This window comes from Dasypus novemcinctus, chromosome 21, assembly GCF_030445035.2.
Source record: "Dasypus novemcinctus isolate mDasNov1 chromosome 21, mDasNov1.1.hap2, whole genome shotgun sequence".
Lineage (NCBI taxonomy): Eukaryota > Metazoa > Chordata > Mammalia > Cingulata > Dasypodidae > Dasypus > Dasypus novemcinctus.
In genome coordinates this window covers 79,727,827-79,748,433 of record NC_080693.1, presented here as the reverse complement: position 1 = coordinate 79,748,433, position 20,607 = coordinate 79,727,827, and the positions used below count along the sequence as shown (strand labels likewise).

At 48.0% G+C, this 20,607-nt stretch overlaps 1 protein-coding gene across 2 annotated transcripts; it reads left to right on the top strand.

The window, feature by feature from the left end:
* The first annotated feature begins 2,073 nt into the window (after positions 1 to 2,073).
* On the top strand, positions 2,074 to 20,053 carry SLC25A19 (solute carrier family 25 member 19). Of its 2 annotated transcripts, XM_058284707.1 has the most exons (12): positions 2,074 to 2,141; positions 2,423 to 2,475; positions 2,919 to 3,028; positions 3,559 to 3,753; positions 4,581 to 4,660; positions 9,933 to 10,099; positions 10,579 to 10,748; positions 10,942 to 11,097; positions 12,096 to 12,266; positions 15,993 to 16,176; positions 16,783 to 16,913; positions 18,039 to 20,053. In XM_058284707.1, exons 7-12 carry the CDS (start codon positions 10,617 to 10,619, stop codon positions 18,243 to 18,245), a joined length of 981 nt encoding a protein of 326 aa, XP_058140690.1. In that variant the 5' UTR covers positions 2,074 to 2,141; positions 2,423 to 2,475; positions 2,919 to 3,028; positions 3,559 to 3,753; positions 4,581 to 4,660; positions 9,933 to 10,099; positions 10,579 to 10,616; the 3' UTR covers positions 18,246 to 20,053. The 2 variants fall into 2 exon arrangements, with proteins under 2 accessions (XP_058140690.1, XP_004463921.1); XM_004463864.4 differs by lacking the exons at positions 2,919 to 3,028; positions 3,559 to 3,753.
* Positions 20,054 to 20,607: the final 554 nt, after the last annotated feature.

Below are 20,607 nucleotides of genomic sequence, written 5' to 3'. Positions count from 1 at the left end.
AAACAAATACAAAATTCTATATTTTTGTCAGCCTTGTCCTGGTATTAAAAATTCAACTAGGGGAAGGTCATTTCAGAGGTTGTGCTTATGCACGTCTTAGGAGGTTCTCCCTGACTGCCACAGTCATCAGTGTCTCAAGCACGGACGCTCCAGAGGGCTCTAGAGACATCTGGATACTACAGGCAGGGCAGACAACCCCAGGAATTCAGCATCCTGTCGGTTCACCTTACCTTGGAATATATAGTAACCTATCTCCCCAATGTATCAGAGCTAGACTCATTTACAATTTTCCTACACATGGTTCTTCTGCCCCTTCCATTTGAACCTATAATTAGCACTGTACCTGTTAAATATACGTCCCAAAGACTTAAACCTTTAGTCTGTTATATACGAGTTGAGCCCTGAATCTCAGCAGAGTTGCAGCCAACACCTACTCTCCAGTTCATCAGGCTCGAAGGAGGATGAAGAACAACGCCCATCCCAAAAAACAGAGAACCTACAACTGCGAGCCAGACAGTTCCATTCGTCTGCCCCACGGAATCTAAACTCCCTCTCAATCAGAAGCAGAGTGGGCATCACCGTGCCAAAATCCTCAAGAATGAGGAATGAACACACATAAGGGGGGAACGCCAACTATGGACCAAAGTAGACATTATTATTCTAGCAGTGGAAGGACTTGTAACATTGATACAAAGACAGAAGTCACCAGAGGCTCTGAGGGGAGGAGAGGGAAGAACAGGTGTAACATGGGGCATTTGGGGGACATTGGAAGTGTTCTGCATGACATTGCAATAACGGATACAGGCCATTATGCCTTTTGCCAAAATCTATAGAATTGGTGTTCAGAGTGTAAACCATAATGTAAACTATAGGTCACAGTGAATACTAATGCTTCAATATTTATCAATTGTAACAAATGTATCACTAATGAAAGACGTTAATGGGGAAAAGTGTGAGGGGGGAGGAATAATCTAAAACTTCTTTTTTTAATAGTATTTTTTATTTATTTATTTTTTATTTCTTTCTTTCCCCTTCCCCCCCCCACCCCAGTTGTCTGTTCTCTGTGTCTATTTGCTGCGTCGTCTTCTTTGTCCGCTTCTGTTGTTGTCAGTGGCACGGGAATCTGTGTTTCTTTTTCTTTTTTTTTTATTCATTTTTTTAAAAATATTACATTAAAAAAATATGAAGTCCCATTCAACCCCACCGCCTCCATCCCCCACTCCCCCCACAGCAACATCTGTGTTTCTTTTCGTTGTGTCATCTTGTTGTGTCAGGTCTCCGCGTGTGCGGCTCCATTCCTGGGCAGGCTGCACTTCCTTTCGCACTGGGAGGCTCTCCTTATGGGGCGCACTCCTTGCGAGTGGGGCTCCCCTGGGGTGGGGGGGACACCTTGCACTCATCAGCACTGCGCATGGGCCAGCTCCACATGGGTCAAGGAGGCCCCGGGTTTGAACTGCGGACCTCCCATGTGGTAGACAGACGCCCTAACTGATGGGCCAAGTCCGCTTCCCTCTACAACTTCTTTAGAAATAAAAACATTTTAAAGCATACCTTAAAAAAAAACTCAACTACGGGAGAGATTATGTTATATATACGTATATATATTTACAGTAAAAATTAAAAACAAAACGAAACATCTATTCTCCCCATTGTCTTCAGATTCCAGCCAGCTCTTCCAAGATCAAACGTTCCGGGTTCTGGAACTAACTGTGTTTTGAAAAAAGCAGGTCAAGTTCAGCTCTCAACCTTCCACCTCTAGCAAAGTTGGAGTTTCGAACAACGCGCCTTCTCGCGGGGAAACTTAAAACGGTACTTTGCGGCATCGGGATCTCTTCCCCACAGCCGCATGCGCGCAGGGGGACTACATCTTGCAGGGGGACTACATCTTCCAGGAGGCCTTGCGCCACTCCGAGGGAAAGGCCCTTGGCAGCGAGGACTACACTTCCCGGAGAGACCTTTCGGGAGGCGGTGCCTGGGCCCCCAGAGGTATAGCCATTGGTCTAGCGTCGGCCCCAAACTGCGCGGTGATTGGTTTAGGAACGCATCAGTTACCGCCAAGCGCTGTCGGGGTTTGCGGTTGGTCTACGGGAAGAGGGAGGGCGAGAAGTGCGCGGAGAGCCTGGCTGCTCTTGCTGAGTCGGGTGAGTGACCTCTGCTTCCGCCCTCCTTGCCCACTGCCCGGGGATCTGCACCTTGGCTCCTTGGGGAGGGCTGGGGAAAGCACACTCCCGCGGGTACCCACACAGGGGCGGGGACTGCACGGCACTGTCTCAACGTGGGCATGTGGCAGAGGCAAACACAGCATCCACCCCGCCGCTCACGCCGGCGGCCGCGGGTTCTCGGGCTCAGCACATCGCACGGCTCCTGGGCTCTGTTTTAGGTATATCATGCACAGAATCACCTTTCATTCTTGTTCCTTTAGGCAAATGCCAAGTCGTATTGGTAGAAGAAGGACCTTTTGAACGAGCAGAAAACGTAAGGCCACCATTGGACTATATTTAACTGGTCCTATTAATTTACCTAATTTAAGTGTCAATTCTCTACAGGCTTCCCAGCTCCCTAGGCTAGGCAGGGCAGGCATCGTACCCCTTTTCCAGAAGAGAAAACTGAACTCAGGATAAAGCTGCCCAGGGTGCAAGGGGAGGCAGAACTTGAACTCAGGTCCTAGGTTGTGCCTGCCATTCTGAGCTGCTTATTAAAGAAAGGTGATGTAACCCAGCTTCTCTCACCACCTCAGGTGGGGTGCAGTTATAGGCTGGGCTTCCGGAGGGAAGAGCGTGCCCTCCGTGGCACTTCACCTCCCTCCTGTAGGGGCAGGGGACTTACATTGCCCAGTGTGATCCGGCCTATCCTTGTGTAACCTCAGGAGAGGCCTCGCCTCTTGTTCACCTGCCCCATCTCTGAACTGCTCCTCACAGGCACTTCTGCAGCTGCAGCTTAAGTTAAATTCTAGAGAAATTGATGACAAAGGACATCTGAGGACATGGGAAGAAGGTACTACCAAGAAATGAGCACATTCCTGACAGGGGTCAGTAGATTTCATTACATTAGACTTTTGGGGACAGTTTTCTGTTTTTAGTTGTGCCTTTATATGCCTTAGTTTATTTAAAAAGTAATAAATTTTTTGAAAGATCCTGTAAATAAAGTGACAACTCAGTAATGTGGGACAGAAGTCGTTGGTCTCAGTATAGTATTTTTGTTTTTTTTAAAGAAGCAGTATTTCTTAGAGGAGGAATTTTACTGATCACACAGCTGTCAAAAGAAGGTTGGGGGGAAGCAGATGTGGCTCAAGCAATTGAGCTCCCGTCTACCATATGGGAGGTCCAGGGTTCAATTCCCAGGGCTTCCTGGTGAAGGCAAACTGGCCCACTCAGTAAACTGGCCCGAGTGGAGAGCTGGCACATGTGGAGTGCTGGCCTGCATGACAAGCTGGTCTGAGTGGAGAGCTGGAGCAGCAAGATGACATAACAAAAAGAGAAACAGGAGAGACAATAGGAGATGCAGCAGACAAAGGAGCTGAGGTGGTGCAAGAGTTTGAGCAGCTCTCTTCCATTCCAGAAATTCCCAGGTTTGGTTCCTGGTGCCGCATAAAGAGAAGACAACGAGGCACAGAAGAACGAATGCACAGTGAATGGACACAGAGAGCAGACAACGAAGAGGGGCAGGGGGTGGAGAAATAAATAAATCTCTTAAAAAAAAAAGATTGAGGAAAAAAGAAAAAAAAAAAGGACAAGAAAAATCCCAAAAAAGAAGGTTAAGGATATAATATACACTCTAAACAAGACGTTGATTAAGATTAATATAATGTGGTAAAAATATATATATTCCAAGTTAGTAATGTGGAAGGAGGAAGCAGCCAGACACTGTCAGCCTCTTTAGTGCATTTGCCTCCATTATAGTAGATGATGGAGAGCTACAGGTATTCTGTGCCCATCTAAATACACAGTAGCATAACTGTGATCTTTCTGCCACAGTCCTTCGGAAGCAGTAGTCAACCCCATGCAAGAAGCAGGAAGCATCACAGCATTTATTCTAAGTTGAATTTGGAACATGTTTAGTTCCTGATATTAATACTTGTAAAGAGCTTTGTCTCCTTTTGTTTTAGCTGCGCATTTAACAGATAATGTGAATCATCTATAGCTTTAAGCCAAAAGATAGAAGGGAGTACACTGAAATCTAAGCCTTCCAAGTTTTAGTACTCCATAGTTTCTACCACTGTTCTAAAAAGCGAAACTAATACAATAGTTTATTTACCAAATTAGGCAGTATTTTGAGTTCTTAGGGAAAATTCAAAGTAAGAAATGCCACTCCTTTTTTCCTCTGGGACTTTTAAAGAAGGTAGACCAAAATTCTAAATTATTTAAGATTCTTAACACAGGGAACAGATGTCGTTCAGTTGGTTGAGTACCTGCTTCCCCTGTATGAGGTCCCAGGTTCAATCCCCAGTACCTCCTAAAAAAAGTTTCCTACAAAACAGTGGTGTTTTTTCTGCATGTATAATACTATTAGACTTTTAATAAAATATTAGTTTAGAATATTTTGTTGATCGAGCCTCACAGAAATGTCTTGTTAATGTTAAGGCTGCATCGGAGCACTGCTTTGCTGCTTTCAGAAAAGTGAGGGCTTGGACTGGTGGAGTGGTGTCCAGCAGAGTTCCAAGGTGGGTGAGAGGAGAAAAAGAATTGATGGAGGGGAGTGGGGAGGGAAGGAAAGGATGCTTTTGCTCTGAGGTTGTCATTGTGTAGGTAGCGACTTCTCCATAACTAAATGTATTCAAGTACTAAATAACCTGTGGTCCCTTCTAAAATGATTTTATGTTTAGTTTTTTGGTCTTTTGCCTTAAGAACTTCAAACAGTATAGAACTGTATAAAGAGAAAGGGGGTGATCTCCCATCCCTTCTCCCTTTCCCCTCCCTTCCCACCTCAAAGGTAATCTTATCATGCTGGAGAGGTTTCTCATGGTCAGGGGTAGTGGTGGGTGGGATGAGGGGGTATAAGCATCTAGTGGGTCGAGGCCAGTGATGCTAAACATCCTGCGTGCCCAGGACAGCCCCTAATAACCAAGAATGAGCCGTTCCAAAATGTCATTAGGGCCAAGGTTGGGAACTGTCCTAGATAAAAATGAATTAGGTGTTTTCAAAGTATATATTTAAAAGCCCCCAGTGCCTGACAAATTATGGCACAACCACTTGCTGGAATGTTACTCCGCCATTTAAAATGATGTGTGAAGACAGTGTAGCAACCTGGAAACATGCTGATGACATTTTAATTCTAAAAGCCAGGAGTCAGGCTTGTGTGAATTAGGTAAAATCCTAAAAACAGGAGAAAAGTGGAAGGGCCTATGTGAAGTGAAAATATTAAGATGGAGCTTTTTTCCCTCTCCTCAACTTTTATAGTCTAAAATTTCTTTAATTTTTATCATTTATTCATTTTCAAATTTTAAAAAAAAATTATTGAGGTATATCACATATACATAAACATACATAAGCAATAAGTGTATAGTAATAGTTGTAAACTTATAAAACAAACATACATAACATCATACAGGGACGTCTTACCTCCTCCTACCAACAATACCTTGCATTGTTGTGAAACATTTTAAACTTACGATTAAAAAGCATCCTACCAAAATATTACTACCAACTAAAGCATCTTGAATTTGGTGTATTTTCCCCCATCCCACACTATTACTATTATTAATATTTTTTACATTATTATCACTTATATATGAACATACATAAACAATAAGTGTATAGTAAAATTTGTGAACTTATGAAGCAAACATACATAATACCATACATGGGTCCCATATATCAACCCTCCACCAACACCTTGCATTGTTGTGAGATATTTGTTACAAATGATGAACGAATATCTCAAAATCTTATTACCAACTAGTCCCCATCTTACATTTGGTGTATTTTCCCCCAACCTACCCCACTAATACTTTCTAAACACAACTTTGTGACAGAAGTTGTTAAACTTACAAAGCAATCATGCACATGTGCAGGATTCCCATACAACACCCCTACATCAACATACCACCCTGTGGTGGAACACTTGCCACAGACTGAGAAAATGTCATCAGACCATTACCAGGTCTGTAGCATACATTCACACTTTTTCCATATTCTGCCATTATCAACACAGTGCATCTTTGGTTTAGATACATAAATATATTATCACTTAACCACAGTCCATAAGTCACTCCAGTTGTATTTTTCCCATGCTTCTCCACATTCCCACCACCCTGCAATAGTGATGTACATCTGCTTTAGCTCACAGAGGACACTCTTGCATCTATACCATCAACCACAATTTTCATCCACCTCTGGGTTTACTGTGCTATACATTTCCACACTTTTACAATAAAGTTAATTAAAACTTCTATATACATTAAACATCAGTAGTCCATCTCAGTCCTCTTCTTAGCTCCTTTAAGAGTCACCATCTACCACCAGGTCTTGAAGATATTGTCCTATATTTTCTTCTAGAAGTTTTATGGTTCTTGCTTATATTTAGGTTTTTGATCCATTTTGAGTTAATTTTTGTATAAAGTGTGAGATAGGGGTCCTCTTTCTATCTTTTTGGCTATGGATATCAAGTTCTCTTGGTAGAATTCACACCTTAATGATATTTAGTCTTCCAATCCATGAGCATGGAATGTTCTTCCAGTTACTTAGGTCTTTTTTTATTTCTTTTAACAATGAGTTGTAGCTTTCTGAATACAAGTACTTTACATCATTGTTTAAGTTTATTCCTAAATATTTGATTCTTTTAGTGCTATTGTAAATGGACTTTTCCCCCTGACTTCCTCCTCAGATTGCACATTACTAGTGTTTTTTAAAGTATTTCATCTAACCATAAGTATAGGTACTTTGGTTTTTTTTGTTGTTGTTTTTTTTTTTTTTTTTTGGTTACTGCATGCATGGAATATCTTTTCCCAGCCTTTTGCTTTCAATCTATTGGTATCCTTGGGTCTAAGGTGACTCTCTTGCAGACAGCATATAGGTGGCTTATATTTTCTTATCCATTCTGCCAGTCTGTCTTTTGATTGGGAAGTTTAGTCCATTAATGTTCAATGGATTTACTATAAAGGCAGTTCTTATTTCACCCATTTTGACCTTTGGGTTTTATCTGTCATATTTTATTTTCACCACTCATTTGAGACTTCTGGTTACTTTTTTTAAAAAGATCTATTTATTTATTCCCCCCCACCCTCTGCTGTTTTTGCTGTCTGTATCCATTCACTGTGTGATCTTTTGTATTTATTTCTCTTTTTGTCTTCTCATTTTTTCTCCTCTAGGATTCACCAGGATTTGATCCTGGGGTTTAGTTACTGTTTCTAATATAATCTTCATTTCTAGACTCTCTTCCAAACCTCTCTTTCCTGTCTTTTCAGACTGTAGCACACCCTTTAATATTTCCTGTAAAGCCAGTCTCATGGTTACAAACTCTTTCAGTTTCTGTTTATCTGTGAGTATTCTAAACTCACCCTCATTTTTGAAAGACAGTCTTACTGTATATAAGATTCTTGACTGAAAGTTTTTCTCTTGCAGTATCTTGAATATATCATACCACTGTCTTCTTGCCTCCATGGTTTCTGATGAGAAATTGGTACTTAATCTTATTGGGTATCCATAATATGTTACGCATTGCTTATCTCTTATTGCTTTCAGAATTCTCTTTGTCTTTGGCATTTGACATTCTGATTAGTATATGTCTTGGAGTAGGTCTATTTGGATTTATTCACATGGGAATACATTGTGCTTCTTGGACATGGATATCTATGTCCTTCAATAGGGTTGGGAAATTTTCTACCATTAATTCTTCAAATATTGCTTCTGCCTCTTTTCTCTTTTCTTCTTCTGGGACACCTATGACATGTACGTTTTCATGTCTCTTGGTGTCATTTAGTTCCCTGAGACCTTGTTCAATTCTTTCCATTCTTTTCTTCATCCTTTTGTATGTTCGCTTTTAGAGGCCATGTCTTCAACCTTACTAATCCTTTCTTTTGCTTCCTCAAATCTGCTATTATATGATTCCACTATATTTTTTATTTCATTTATTGCACCTTTCATTTCTATGTATGCTTTCAAGTTCTTTGTGCTCGTCCAGTGTCTTCTTAATATCCTTAATCTCTTTAGCCATCTCATTGAATTTACTAAGGAGATTTGTTTCAACATCTGTGATGAGTTGTCTCAACTCCTTTATGTCATCTGGAGGCTTATCTGTTCTTTAACTAGGCCATATCTTCCTGTTTCTAGGTGTGGCTTGTAATTTTTTGTTGGTGTCTTAGCATCTGGCTTACTAGATGTATTTATTCTGGGTGCAGTTTCTCTCTTTAATTTAGAGCTTTCTTGCCCTTTCTCCCTTGCTGGTTGTGTAGTAGGAGTCAAGGATGTAGTTGGTGCTGTAAGCTGTGGAGGCTCAAGCTGCCTGTATTGCCCAAGGGACAGATAAAGCTTCTCCCAACTTTCTCGTTTGCCAGGGGTAGGGACAGGGTCACAGCCATGTATAGTAATCCAAGTCATACAGGCCTAAACTCTAGTTGTCCGGAGAGACTGATGAAGCTTCATGCCCCTTCCTCAGCTGCCTGGGGCAGGAATGGACTGCAGGTGTGGGCAGCAGTCTATGCCATGCAGGTCCAGAATGACTGCAGTTACCCTGGTAGACTTGCAACTATTCAATCTGTGCCAGCTGAATGTACCTGCAGTTACCCAAAGAGTCTGGTGCAGAGCCTGCCAGTCTCCTCCCTGCTAGAGGTGGGACCAAAGCCTAGGCTAGGGCTGCAGTCCCTACTGTCACATGATTTCGATCAGCCAGCCTTCCCCTCATGCCGAGAGTGGAGTCAAAATGGCATCTGCTGGCCTCTTTCTGACCCAGACAAGTTCAAACTTTAGCTGTTCTTAGGGTTATACTTCAGCCAGCCGAATTTACTTACAAGTAGCTGAAGTTGGTGGCCAAATGTCTCTCTGTCTCCTGTTTTTGGGAAATGGAGCCTCCAACTCCAGCCACAGAATAGATCCTGGGGCAGCTCGCGCCAACATAGTAGGATGATCACTGGCCTCTGCAGCGTGGCCCCCGGCTTCCTCCCTGCAGAGGTGGGGCTGGGGCTTATGCTAGAGCTGCAGTCTGATCTGGATGGAAAGAAGCTGGTCCCTACCAGCACTGGGATTTTCAGTCCGCCCTGCTTCCCCTCATGCAGGGGTGGAGTTAAATGGCGGATATGGCCTCTTTCTGACTTAGTTTCAAAATTTAGTCGTTCTTAGGGTTATACTTTAGCCAGCCTAGTTTACTCGACAGTAGCTGAAGTTGCCCAATCGTCTCTTCCTCCCCCATTTTCGGGAAGTGGAGCATCCACTTCCAGCAGTGAAATAGCTCCCGAGGCGGTTCATGTCTGCAGTGGAGGTGGGCACTGGCATCCATGGCGTGGAGCACTCTTCTTCTGAATCTTCTCTGCAGATGGGGAGTCTCCTTCTCCTGTTCTTTCAAGGATGTTGCAGGATGCTCTTCTGGTCTAGGTAGCTCTGGGTGGTTACTAATTGCCTTGTGCATGAGATGACTCTAGGGTCTCCTTACTCTGCCGCCATCTTGCTGGTTGTCCATTAATTTTTTGTTTGTTTGTTTGTTTAATTCCCTTTGTGGATCTCTGGAGATACAGTTGGGATGGAACCATTAATTCCTTTCCCATTTGGAGCCTGCCTTGTCTGGGCAGAAGGAACCGAGAATACACTTGGCCAAATGCTGTGAATGCAAGGAAGGAAATGAGGGCCACAGTATGGCCGAGCTGGGGAGGGTTGCTGAGGAGGCCTCTGGGAAGAGGCTCTGCAGCTGAGTCCTGCATATGGGAGGAGTGAGGGATCGAGGGATGGGGGGACAGCAGGTGCAGAGGCAGCCCGGCAGACGGGAGCTTGCTCATTGTTTCCTAGGAATGCCCTGAAACGCTGAGCCCTTGCTGCTTATGTGAGAGAAGGTGGAGGTGGTCCCAGGTGAGGGTAAAGAGGTCAGCAGCATCTGAAGTGTCTGAAGAGGTGGGCCCAGAAGACATCACGGCAGCAGGCGGCCGGCGCTGTATGCGTGGAACAGAACAGGGAAGGTAAGTGCCAAGGGGCCCTGGGGCGCTCCGCTGGGTTAACGAGGGCTTCTTAGAGGCCCTCCTATTGTGTGTCCACCAGCCTCCTCAGCGTCCAGCTGGAGTCACTTGCTCCTTGCGTGCCTTGCTTACATGCCAACACAGCCTAGGACCTCACCTCGGCAGAGGTTTGCCAGTGGCATTGGAAAGGCTTTTGATTTTGGGGAATGAATGATTTCCTGTCAAATTCATTCATTCTTTCAATCCATGAACATTTATTAAGGCCTGGAAATACAGGACTGAACAAATGAGACTAAGACCTTATTTTCATGAAGCTTATGTGATAATATCCAGTACAAATGAAAGCAAAGGATGGGGCTAGGCAGTGATGCAGGTACTATTTTAGCCAGCCTGGTCAGGGTGGGCTGCTCGGAGGAGGGGGTGTTTGATCAGAGAGCCTTAAGACACTTGCCTTTGTGTTCACTCCACACTCTTGCATTTAGCTTGATACTGATGGATATTGCATGGGCCAGAGGCAGGAATGGTTGGCTATGACCCCGGATCAGACTGTAGGAATATCTCCAAGTTTGAGGTGGCAGTGGCTGGATCTATGTCTGGACTTGTCACTCGGGCACTGATTAGCCCCTTGGATGTCATCAAGATCCGATTCCAGGTACCGTTTTCCCCTTTTTCCATGTAGTAGACTGGAGTTCGAGTTCAGTCTTTCCCTGCGAAAGCAGTTCCTAGGACATGGAATTGTTTTGTCAAGATGAAGCACTTCTCCATTACCTTTACCTTTTCTGAAGTTTCTATTTCTCACTCCACCCAACTCCTATTGCCCTAACCTTCTACATTTTGATTCCTAGCTTCAGATTGAGCACCTGTCTCACAGTGACCCCAATGCAAAATACCATGGGATCCTACAAGCTGGGAGACAGATTTTGCAGGAGGAAGGCCCAATGGCGTTCTGGAAAGGACACATCCCAGCCCAGCTTCTCTCCATAGGCTATGGCGCTGTCCAAGTAGGTGGCAGGGGACCCGCCAGGACCCTGGGGTCACAAGTGCTCAGTGGAGGAGCTCGGGAAGGGTGAGGCCCTCAGGGGCCACTGCCTGGGCGAGGACAGGTGAGGCAGTGAGCACACTTCTCATTCGCCTTCGCTGCGAAGCTGCCTGGCATATTGGAAAGAAGTCAGGCCCGCCCTTCCCCCAGCAGCCACCAGTGTAACAGTGATGGGAGATTAGGTGTGGCACATGGGAGACTTGCCGCTTTTTTCTATTTGGAAATGGCGTCTTCACACGTGCTTCATTTGGTCTTCTCAGCAGCATTAGGGGGAAGGGAGAGCAGGAGTTCTGTGGGTCTCAGGTTATGTGAGTTGCCTGCTGGGGGTGGGGGCAGGATTAGAATCCAGGCTCCTGGGCTTTTATTCCTCCATTCGTTCAGCTGAGTGCTGTGGGAATGGTGACGGCCACAGCAACCCCTGGACAGCCACTGGGGCGCTGTGCCCCTGCTGTTCATCCCTGCTGCTATCCTCAGTGTCACGGCTAAACGGCCACGCAGTGTCCCCAGAAGCCAGGACCTCTTGAATGGGCTGAGGAGCCTCTGAGGAGGGAAGAGTGACTCAAACAGCACCCCTGCCAGCTGGTCGGATTACGGCCCTTTCCCCGGTTTTCAGAAAATTTAGTTAAGGGATGAAATTTGCTGATATAAAATGTTTTCCATATAGTTTCTTAACTCTTTGGGTGTTTGACACCACTCAAAAGTAGAGTATAAGATAACATCTGGTTTTTGCATAAAACTCCATATTTATTGATTATTTAATATATTTTTTATTTTTAAAAGATACATAGATCACACAAAATCCATATTTATTTTTATTGTCTCCGCTAAAGAAGTCAATTTCCTGACCCGTTCTCGTCCCTAGGACTGCGCCCCAGCCAGGTTACGGGCAGTGTATTGGGGGAGCGTTTGGTCTCGGTGCCTCCTTTGGGCTGTCACTGACATTTCCCCTCACTCTTGCAGTTTTTATCATTTGAACTGCTGACCGAGCTGGTCCACAGAGCCCACAAGTACGACGCCCGTGAATTCTCGGTGCACTTTGTGTGCGGTGGCCTGTCTGCCTGCATGTCCTCTCTCGCTGTGCACCCGGTGGACGTGCTGCGCACCCGCTTTGCAGCTCAGGGGGAGCCCAAGGTGAGTGGTCAGTAGCCAGAGAAGGGCAGCCGAGTGGGGGAAGGCGTCACGGAGGTGGGGTGCAGTTCTTTAGGCAGAACCGCTGGAGAGCCTCGGACCTGCAGCCCACCGGTCAGCTTGTAAAACCCAGCACCGCGCGTCGTGCGTGTGCTGTAGCCTGGGGGAGAGAGGGCACGTCCCTGCCGCCAAGGAGCACCCAGCTCACTGGGGCGATGGAATCTAAGGCATGAAACCACCACCCAACACCACAGTGGGCAGGGGCGGGGGCGGCGTCCGGGACAGTGAGACTTGAGAGCATGTGGCTGTGTTATTGGAAGAGGGGGTTGGGTTTCCCCAAAGGAAGGATTAGCGGCAATGGGACAGGTGAGTCAGACTTGAGGAAGAACTTACTGAGGGAAAGTGGATTGAACCTTGAGAGCGGTTCCCACCCTAATCTCTGTGTCCTAGCTCGGTTTAAGGATAGAATCACTGTGCGGTTCTCCCCTCTCCCTTCAGCTTTAAGATACTTTTGGTGGGGAAGGACACTTTGCTCTAGAATTTGACCTGGAATCAGTTAAGAATAACCTTTGCTTTGCCTCAGCATTCTCTGTGTGGAGGGCCTAGGTGGGCAGGCGGCTCCTTTGTTTAGAGGAGACGTCTTGATAACTTTTTTGGTTGAGAAGAACCAAGGCCCCTGGAATCAGCCTTTTTTTTTTTTTTAAGATTTATTTATTTATTTCTCTCCCCTTCCCCCCCGCCCCCAGTTGTCCGTTCTCTGTGTCTTTTTGCTGCATCTTCTTTGTCCACTTCTGGTGTCGTCAGCGGCATGGGGAATCTGTGTTTCTTTTTGTTGCGTCATCTTGCTGTGTCAGCTCTCCGTGGGGACGGCACCATTCTTGGGCAGGCTGCACTTTCTTTCACACTGGGCGGCTCTCCTTACAGGGCGCACTCCTTGCGCATGGGGCTCCCCTTTGCGGGAACACCCCTGCGTGGCAGGGCACTCCTAGCACGCATCAGCACTGCGTGTGGGCCAGCTCCACACGTGTCAAGGAGGCCCGGGGTTTGAACCGCGGACCTCCCATGTGGGAGACGGACGCCCTGACCACTGGGCCAAGTCTGCTTCCCTGGAATCAGTCTTAAAGGACCAGGGCATAAGAGCTAAACTGCTCTAAATGATGATTCTGTAGAAAACTGGAGTTTGGGGGTGACTGCCTTGGTAGAGAAACGGGATGAGGGGCCTTAGGAACTGAGCAGCAAGGGGCGGGGTGCGGCCAGCAGGTTGAGGGACCGGTAGATCTCTGCAGTACTGTGGCCGCTGGGGACGATCCTTTACCTATTCTCATCTGAGCTATGCCATAATCCTCTAATACATCCAAACCTTTAGGAAAAGTCTAAGAGAAGAGAAAAAGTGAAGACAGTCTTAAGAAAAGAAAAGAGCATTTTACCTCTCTGGTTTAGGCAATTGAGATGTTGTGTTGCAGTTTCTGGAATAACTAGAAAACGGTCTGTGTGAATGCAAAGGGATGAGGCCCTTTTAAAAATGGCAGAACTCTCTCCATCTTCCTTAGACTCCACACATCTAAGCTGTAAGCCCTAAACTTTAGAAAGTTTAAAAATTTTTTATCAATGTGTAAAGTTTTTAATGACAAATAGTTACCTTTTGTCTTTCCTGGACTCAATAATTGCCCTGTTTTATTTATTTAGCTTTCTATATGCTTGTCACTAATTCATCCCTGAACATTCTCTAGGACCAGCCCTGTGGTCGTCAGTCCCACATTATTATGGAACACACCTGTTGGCACCCCCTTCCCAGCACCCTCCTAGCAGTCCCCTGGTACCCCACCTGCTGTGCCCCCATGCCTCCCTCTGGGCGCCCTTTATCCTGTCCTCTACCTTCTGTGCGGACTGTTTGCTCTGGGCGTGTTGCCGTCTGTTCTGGAATACGCTGTTGCTAGGATCTCATGTCTCCTGAATAATCCGTCATTTGGGTGGAGCAAATCCTGAGAGGTAACTTCCTGCCTATCTGAAAATGTCTTTTTTTTTTTTAAAAAAAAAAAGCCCTTATGTGGTAAAATACTCACAGCTGATAGTTTGGATCTAGAATTCCAGGTGTGAGATGTTTCAGCATTGCCTTCTCACTCTCAGTGTTGCTGAAGAGAAGTCCAGAACCATTTTGGTTACTGATCCTTTATAGGAAACCATTTCCCCTGCTCTGGGGGCTTTCAGGATCTTTCTGGGAGCCGAGTATTCTAGAGACTTAGCAGAGAAGCACCTTGGTGCCGGGTTTCCCCACTAATCGTGGAGGGCACTTCCTGGACTTTCCAGTCTGAATACCCACGTCCTTCATATCTGTTAAATGTTCACAAGTTGTTTGTTCATAATTGCCTACCCTCTGTTTTCTTTTGTTTTTCCTTCTGGACTCATGTTAGTGGGATGTTGGTAATCTTGCAACTTATCTTTTCTCTACCATTGTTCATCTCTTTGTCTTTTTTTTTTTTTAAAGATTTTATTTTTATTTATTTAATTCCCCTCCCCTCCCCCGGTTGTCTGTTCTCTGTGTCTTTTTGCTGCGTCTTGTTTCTTTGTCCTCTTCTGTTGTCGTCAGCGGCACGGGAAGTGTGGGCGGCGCCATTCCTCGGCAGGCTGCTCCCTCCTTCGCGCTGGGCGGCTCTCCTTATGGGTGCACTCCTTGCGCGTGGGGCTCCCCTACGCGGGGGACACCCCTGCGGGGCGCGGCACTCCTTGCGCGCATCAGCACTGCGCATGGGCCAGCTGCACGCGGGTCAAGGAGGTCTGGGGTTTGAACCGCGGACCTCCCATGTGGTAGACGGACGCCCTAACCACTGGGCCAAAGTCCGTTTCCCTCTGTCTTTTTGTTCCGTTTTTTTAGGGGTTTCCTTACTTTATCACTTGGTCCTTCTATTGAACTTAATTTTTTTGTTTTAGTTTCCAAGGGCTCTTTTTGTTTGTTTGTTTGTTTGTCTGTCTGGGTCAGGGTTATTGAAGTAGAGTTTGCATACAGTAAAATTCACTCTTTAGTGTCCAGTTCTGTGTGTTCTGACCAATGCATACAGTTGTGTAACCATCACCACAGTCAGGCTATAAAACAGTAGTTCTGTCACCCACCTCCAAATTCCCTCATATCCCTATGTGGTCACCTTCTCTCCGACCTCAGACCCTGTTCACCTCTGATCTGTTTTCTGTCCTTATAGTTTTGCCTTTTCCAGAACGCCATATAAAATTCCAAGTGTAAAATGGTGTCTAGTAAATCTCCTTCCCTGGCCTATGGTCCCTTTTTCCCTGCAGAAGCAATTGCTGCTCCTTATTTCCTGTGGACCCTTGGGGCTTTTCCCAGTGTCCACAAGCAGCTGTGTCTGTTGACCCCCTCTGCTTCCTCCGCAAACATTGTGCCCACTCTTCTGCATCTTGCTGACTTCAGTAACTACATTTTAGAGTTTATTCTACCTCAGTCACGTTGATCATGTCATCCAGGTTTAGCAGCCACTTCATGTGGGAGCGGGTCTGCCATCATCTGTGTTCCCCGTCACCCAGTAGTGAACATGGCCTCTTCAGCTTGTCCACGGGCTGCTGCATGCCTGCCTCTGGACTCATCCGTTTGTGCACACACCTTAGCGTTTTCTCTGTCCACTTGGTAGGGTTTTTAGATTGGGGGAGGCACACGGGATGGGCTGCAGTCTATGGCTAAAGCCACTACACAAGCTCACTCAAGTTGCCTTTTGGGTCCAGGTCTATAAAACACTCCGAGAGGCCGTGGTGACCATGTACAGGACGGAAGGCCCCTTGGTCTTCTACAGAGGCTTGAATCCCACTTTGATCGCCATCTTCCCCTACGCTGGCTTCCAGTTCTCCTTTTACAGCTCCTTCAAGCACGTGTATGAGTGGGTCATGCCAACCAAAGGAAAGAAAAATGGTGAGACCTTCCTCAGATGAAAGGAAATCTGAGCTTTCCTTCCACCACCACCCGCCAGCTGTAACAGTTCTTTCAGAATCACATAGGAAGTAAATTTTTCTTGTCAGGAGATAAGATACCACTGTTCTCTGTACCTGGCTCTGTAATGCAGCCAATAAAACAGACAAGCCCAGCAGTCTACAGATGCCTCACCACTATTCTGTTCCAAGGATGGGTTAAAGTTTTTGCTCTGTAAGACGTCTGATTTGCAAAGTTGCCTGGATTTTTTAATTTTTTAATTTTAATGGATGGGGTGGGGCAGGGGCATTTTGGTCCCTTTCCAGCCTTGAACTTGAGTTACTTGGGAGCCTGCAGCCCCTTATTGCCTCCAGCTGGGGAGGAAAGGCTCACACCCCTCTCCCCAGCCCGTCCAATCTGCAGTCTGTTAGCATTCTTGCCAGAAGTGGTGGTCTCTGGTTCAGTCTTAGATTAAATTACTTGGCGATCAAAGGGCACTTGCTTCTGGGGTTTTGCTTGTGGTAGAGGAGTAGCCCTGATGACCTTTAAGCCATCTGCCATAGAATGCCTTTCTTTCATTTTCCCCTTACTCCCACTTCTTTGGTTCAGGGAACTTCAAAAACCTACTTTGTGGTGCTGGAGCTGGAGTCATCAGCAAGACCCTGACATATCCCCTGGACCTCTTCAAGAAACGGCTGCAGATCAGGGGCTTTGAGCAGGCCCGGGCTACCTTTGGCCAGGTGAGTCACCCCCTGCAGGCAGCTCTGAGCTTTGCTCCTCATTGGGCACAAGAAAGAACCAAGGGTCAGCTCCAACCTTGGGCAGCGTTTACACCATGGTCCTGTCACCCCCAGCCTGTCCCTAGGGCTCCCCAAGCCTGTGGGAAAGCCACATGCAAAGCTCCGTCTGATTTGGCACCCTGGAAAGATCCAGGGGAAGGAGGGTTCAGTCTCTGCTCTTAAAAAAGTGTCCAGTCCAGTTTGCAGCATAGAATACACTCACATAATAAGGGCCCCCAAATAGTGAAGAGCGTGGAGAAGAGACTCCCACGGGTTCATGGGGTTCCTTCCTTCTTGCCGCAGGTGCTCCTGAAAAGGGGAAAATTAAGTTTGAGCAACTAAATGATATTTTAAGTGCACCGAAAGGGTTTGCTATTCAAAGAAACCCCGTGGTAGATAAATTGTGTAATGTTAAGTTGCGCCCTTCCCAGTGCGTTCAGATTTTCAAACTTTTGGGCAGGGCGAGAGGGTGAGAGCCCGGGACCGAGGGGGGAGGCCCCACCAGTGGAGATAAGGAGGATCCGATTTAGCTGGAGGTGGGTGGGGCCAGGACTGGGATGGGGGAGAAGAGGGTTGAGGCTGAGTTGGGGGAACGCCTTGATGCTATGCAGAGTCAGAGCAGTCAGGAATTCCTGCAGGTTTAGGAGGGGAGGGAGGCATGGAAGGAGTTCTGCCGGGCGGCCAGGGGTCTGGCCAGCTCTGTGTGGACTCTACTGCCTGAGGTGAGACTGGGGGCAGGGAGGCCAGGCTGGAAGGGGCAGCACTGGTCAGGCTAAGTGGTCACAAGGACCAGTCTCAGACCTGCTGCCCACGAGGCCTCTGGATGCTGAGCTGCGATAGCCCTAGAAGAAGGTGCTCTGTCCAGGTGCTGATGCCCAGGTATGACACCTGTAAGTCTGGGTTAGCCCACTTGGAAGAGAACAAATGAGCTAACTTATTCTCTGTTTATTTTTTATTCACTCCTTCATCCTGCAGGCATTTATTGAGAACTAAGATGTGCCAGGGCTCTGTTAACAGAAGACTGGAGCTGGCTGTCCATACTTAGTTGCCTCCTTGTCCTCAACAGTGTGTCCCTTCTCCCCCCAGGTGCGGAGCTACACAGGTCTCGTGGATTGTGCCAAGCAGATTCTGCAAGAGGAAGGTGCCCAGGGCTTCTTCAAGGGCCTCTCCCCCAGCCTGCTGAAGTCTGCTTTCTCCACCGGCCTGATGTTCTTCTGGTATGAGCTCTTCTGTAACCTCTTCCACCACCTGAGAAGGCAGACAGATAGCTTCCAGGCAGGAAGGGCGGCCTGAAGGTCTCTGAAAGAAGAAAGACGAGGTCTCCAGCCCCGTACTGCACTGAGCGGCACCCTCCGGCCCACCCCCGCTAGCTGGCCAGGTGTGAAGAGCCATCAGGAGCAGCCTCAGTCCCCACCCGCCCACCGCACCAGGACAAGGGCTTGTGGGGAGCATGCAGGAATTGGGACGTCAGGCGGAGGGGCCGGCCACATTTGTAGGCAAATAGCTGTCGCCCTCCACTTCCGGGCCGCCTCTGCGGGAACTCTGCTCCTGGGTCTGGATGGGGCCACAGCTGGAGGACAGAGGCTGGGCTTTTTGCAGGGGTCTGTCCCCACACTCAGGCTGTGTGATTCCCAGCAACTGATCTAACACCTTTGACTTGATTAAAGTTTAAGGCTCATTCCTTAGATTCCTCTCCACTTGTCCTTCCGGATCCCACCCCCTCCCTCCTCACACTCCACTCCCCCCACTGCCATTTTTCTCTAGAGCTGCAGCCCTCAGGCAGCTCTGCTTCTGGTTCTGGGAGAAGAATCCAAGTGAGTCGCCCAGGGCTTCCTGAACAAATCATTACAAACATTAAGACAACAGAAATGCGTTCTCTCCCAGTTCTGGAGATCCCAGTTCCACAGAATCCAGGTATGGCAGGCTGGCTCCCTCCCAAGGCTCTGAGGAAGACCCTTCGTCGCCTCCTCCAGCTTCTGGCGATTGCCAGCAGTCCTGGGCATTCTCTGGCTCGCAGCCATAGCACTCATTTCTGCTTCTGCCTTCCCATGAGCGTCTCCTCTGTGTGTCTCTGTGTGTCCCCCTCTTAGAAGGCCACCAGTCATTGGACTGAAGCGCCACTCTATTCCAGTCTGACGTCGTGTTCATTACACCTGCAACGAGCCTATTTCCAGTGAGGCCACAGGCTAAGCTTCCAAGTGGGTGTGAATTGGGGGGGATGCTATTCAACCCACTCCACCACCACCCACATGCCCAGATCCTTTTGTCCAGGCCAGGCCAGGTCACGGCAGTGGGCCTCAGTGGGTTTCCAAGGAAAGCACCTGCAGGAAGTGGAAGGGGCAGGCTGATAGGGGTAAAGGTAGCAGTCCTTCCTCCAGTCTACCCTGGGTTGCTCCTCTTTCACTAGGTGCTGGGCTAGCCCTCTCAGGGGCACATGGTAGCTTCCAGCTGGGCCAGCATCAGCTGCCCACTTTGGGGCAAGGGTGGCTCCCTCCTGACTCCAAGCTTGGTACTGCCAGTATCACCCTTCTTGGGGATCCCAGGAGGACTGTGATGCAAGCAGTCCAGTGAAGGGTCTGGCGGAGGGAAAGGCTTAGGCAGGGAGCTGTCAGGGCCCTGGAGCCCCAAAACATTTAGGGACACGCAGCAGAGAACCTTGTGTTAGGGGGCTGAGAGAAGAGACTACAGAACATCACCACCTATTTGCCAGCGCCCCCAGCCTCCAGGAGCTGTCCTTGCTCTGGGTTCTGGCTCCAGCAGCTGCTCTGCCTCAGAGCCTGACTGAGGTGTCAGTGTCAAGGCCTTTGTTCCCGGGGATGCGAGGCCCCTTCTCACCATCAGAGTCTGGGTCTGGGGGCCTCTCACTGTTGGTCCTGGGATGTGAGACTCTGCTTAGGGCCTGGTCGGGGGCTTTGTGTGTATGTGGGGGGGAATCCTGAAGGTGAAGCCCCTGCCACCCTTGGCTGCTGCTGGAGGCCGCTCTGCCACCGTCAGGGTGTTGGCACACAAGGCCTTGCCTTGGGTTGTGGGGAGGCAGGTGCTTGGAGGGATTTTTTGTGAAGTTCGAGGGAGTCCATTGAAGTAAAGTTTATTCCCACCTCGCCTGCTCCTTGGTTTCTTTTGCTGCGGTCCCTGAAAGTTTGCAGCCCCACCCATTTCCCAGTGACCACTTGGGAAGCTTCTTTAAGAAGAAAACGCAACGAGAAACTGCCCATCAGCATTTCTCTCTTGTCTAAGCTGACGGGAAGGGGCAGTGGTTCTTTTTCACCGTTCTGGGTGCCGCCTGTGCAGCCCAGCGCAGACCCCTGGGCCGCAGCCCTGCCTGAGGTCGGCCGGCCTCAGCCCCAGCCCGGAAGGACCGAGCAGGGGGCTCACTCAGCTTTAGGGTCGCTCCCGGCCCTCCTGATTGCACGTGACCAACTGTCACCATGGACAGCCACCTTGTTTAAACTTGTTTTATCCGTAACATTTGTACTTGCGGTAGGAGAGGGGGGTGATGCATCTGATCCAGCCCCGACAGCCCCAGTCTTCTCCGCCTTGGGGGTGGGAGTGGGGCAAGGTGGCTTCACCCAGAAGACCCTGCCCTCCAGCCAACCCTGCCCCGCCCCCGGGCGGGCACGCCCTCCTCAGGCCCCGCCCACGTCGCGGGGCCCAC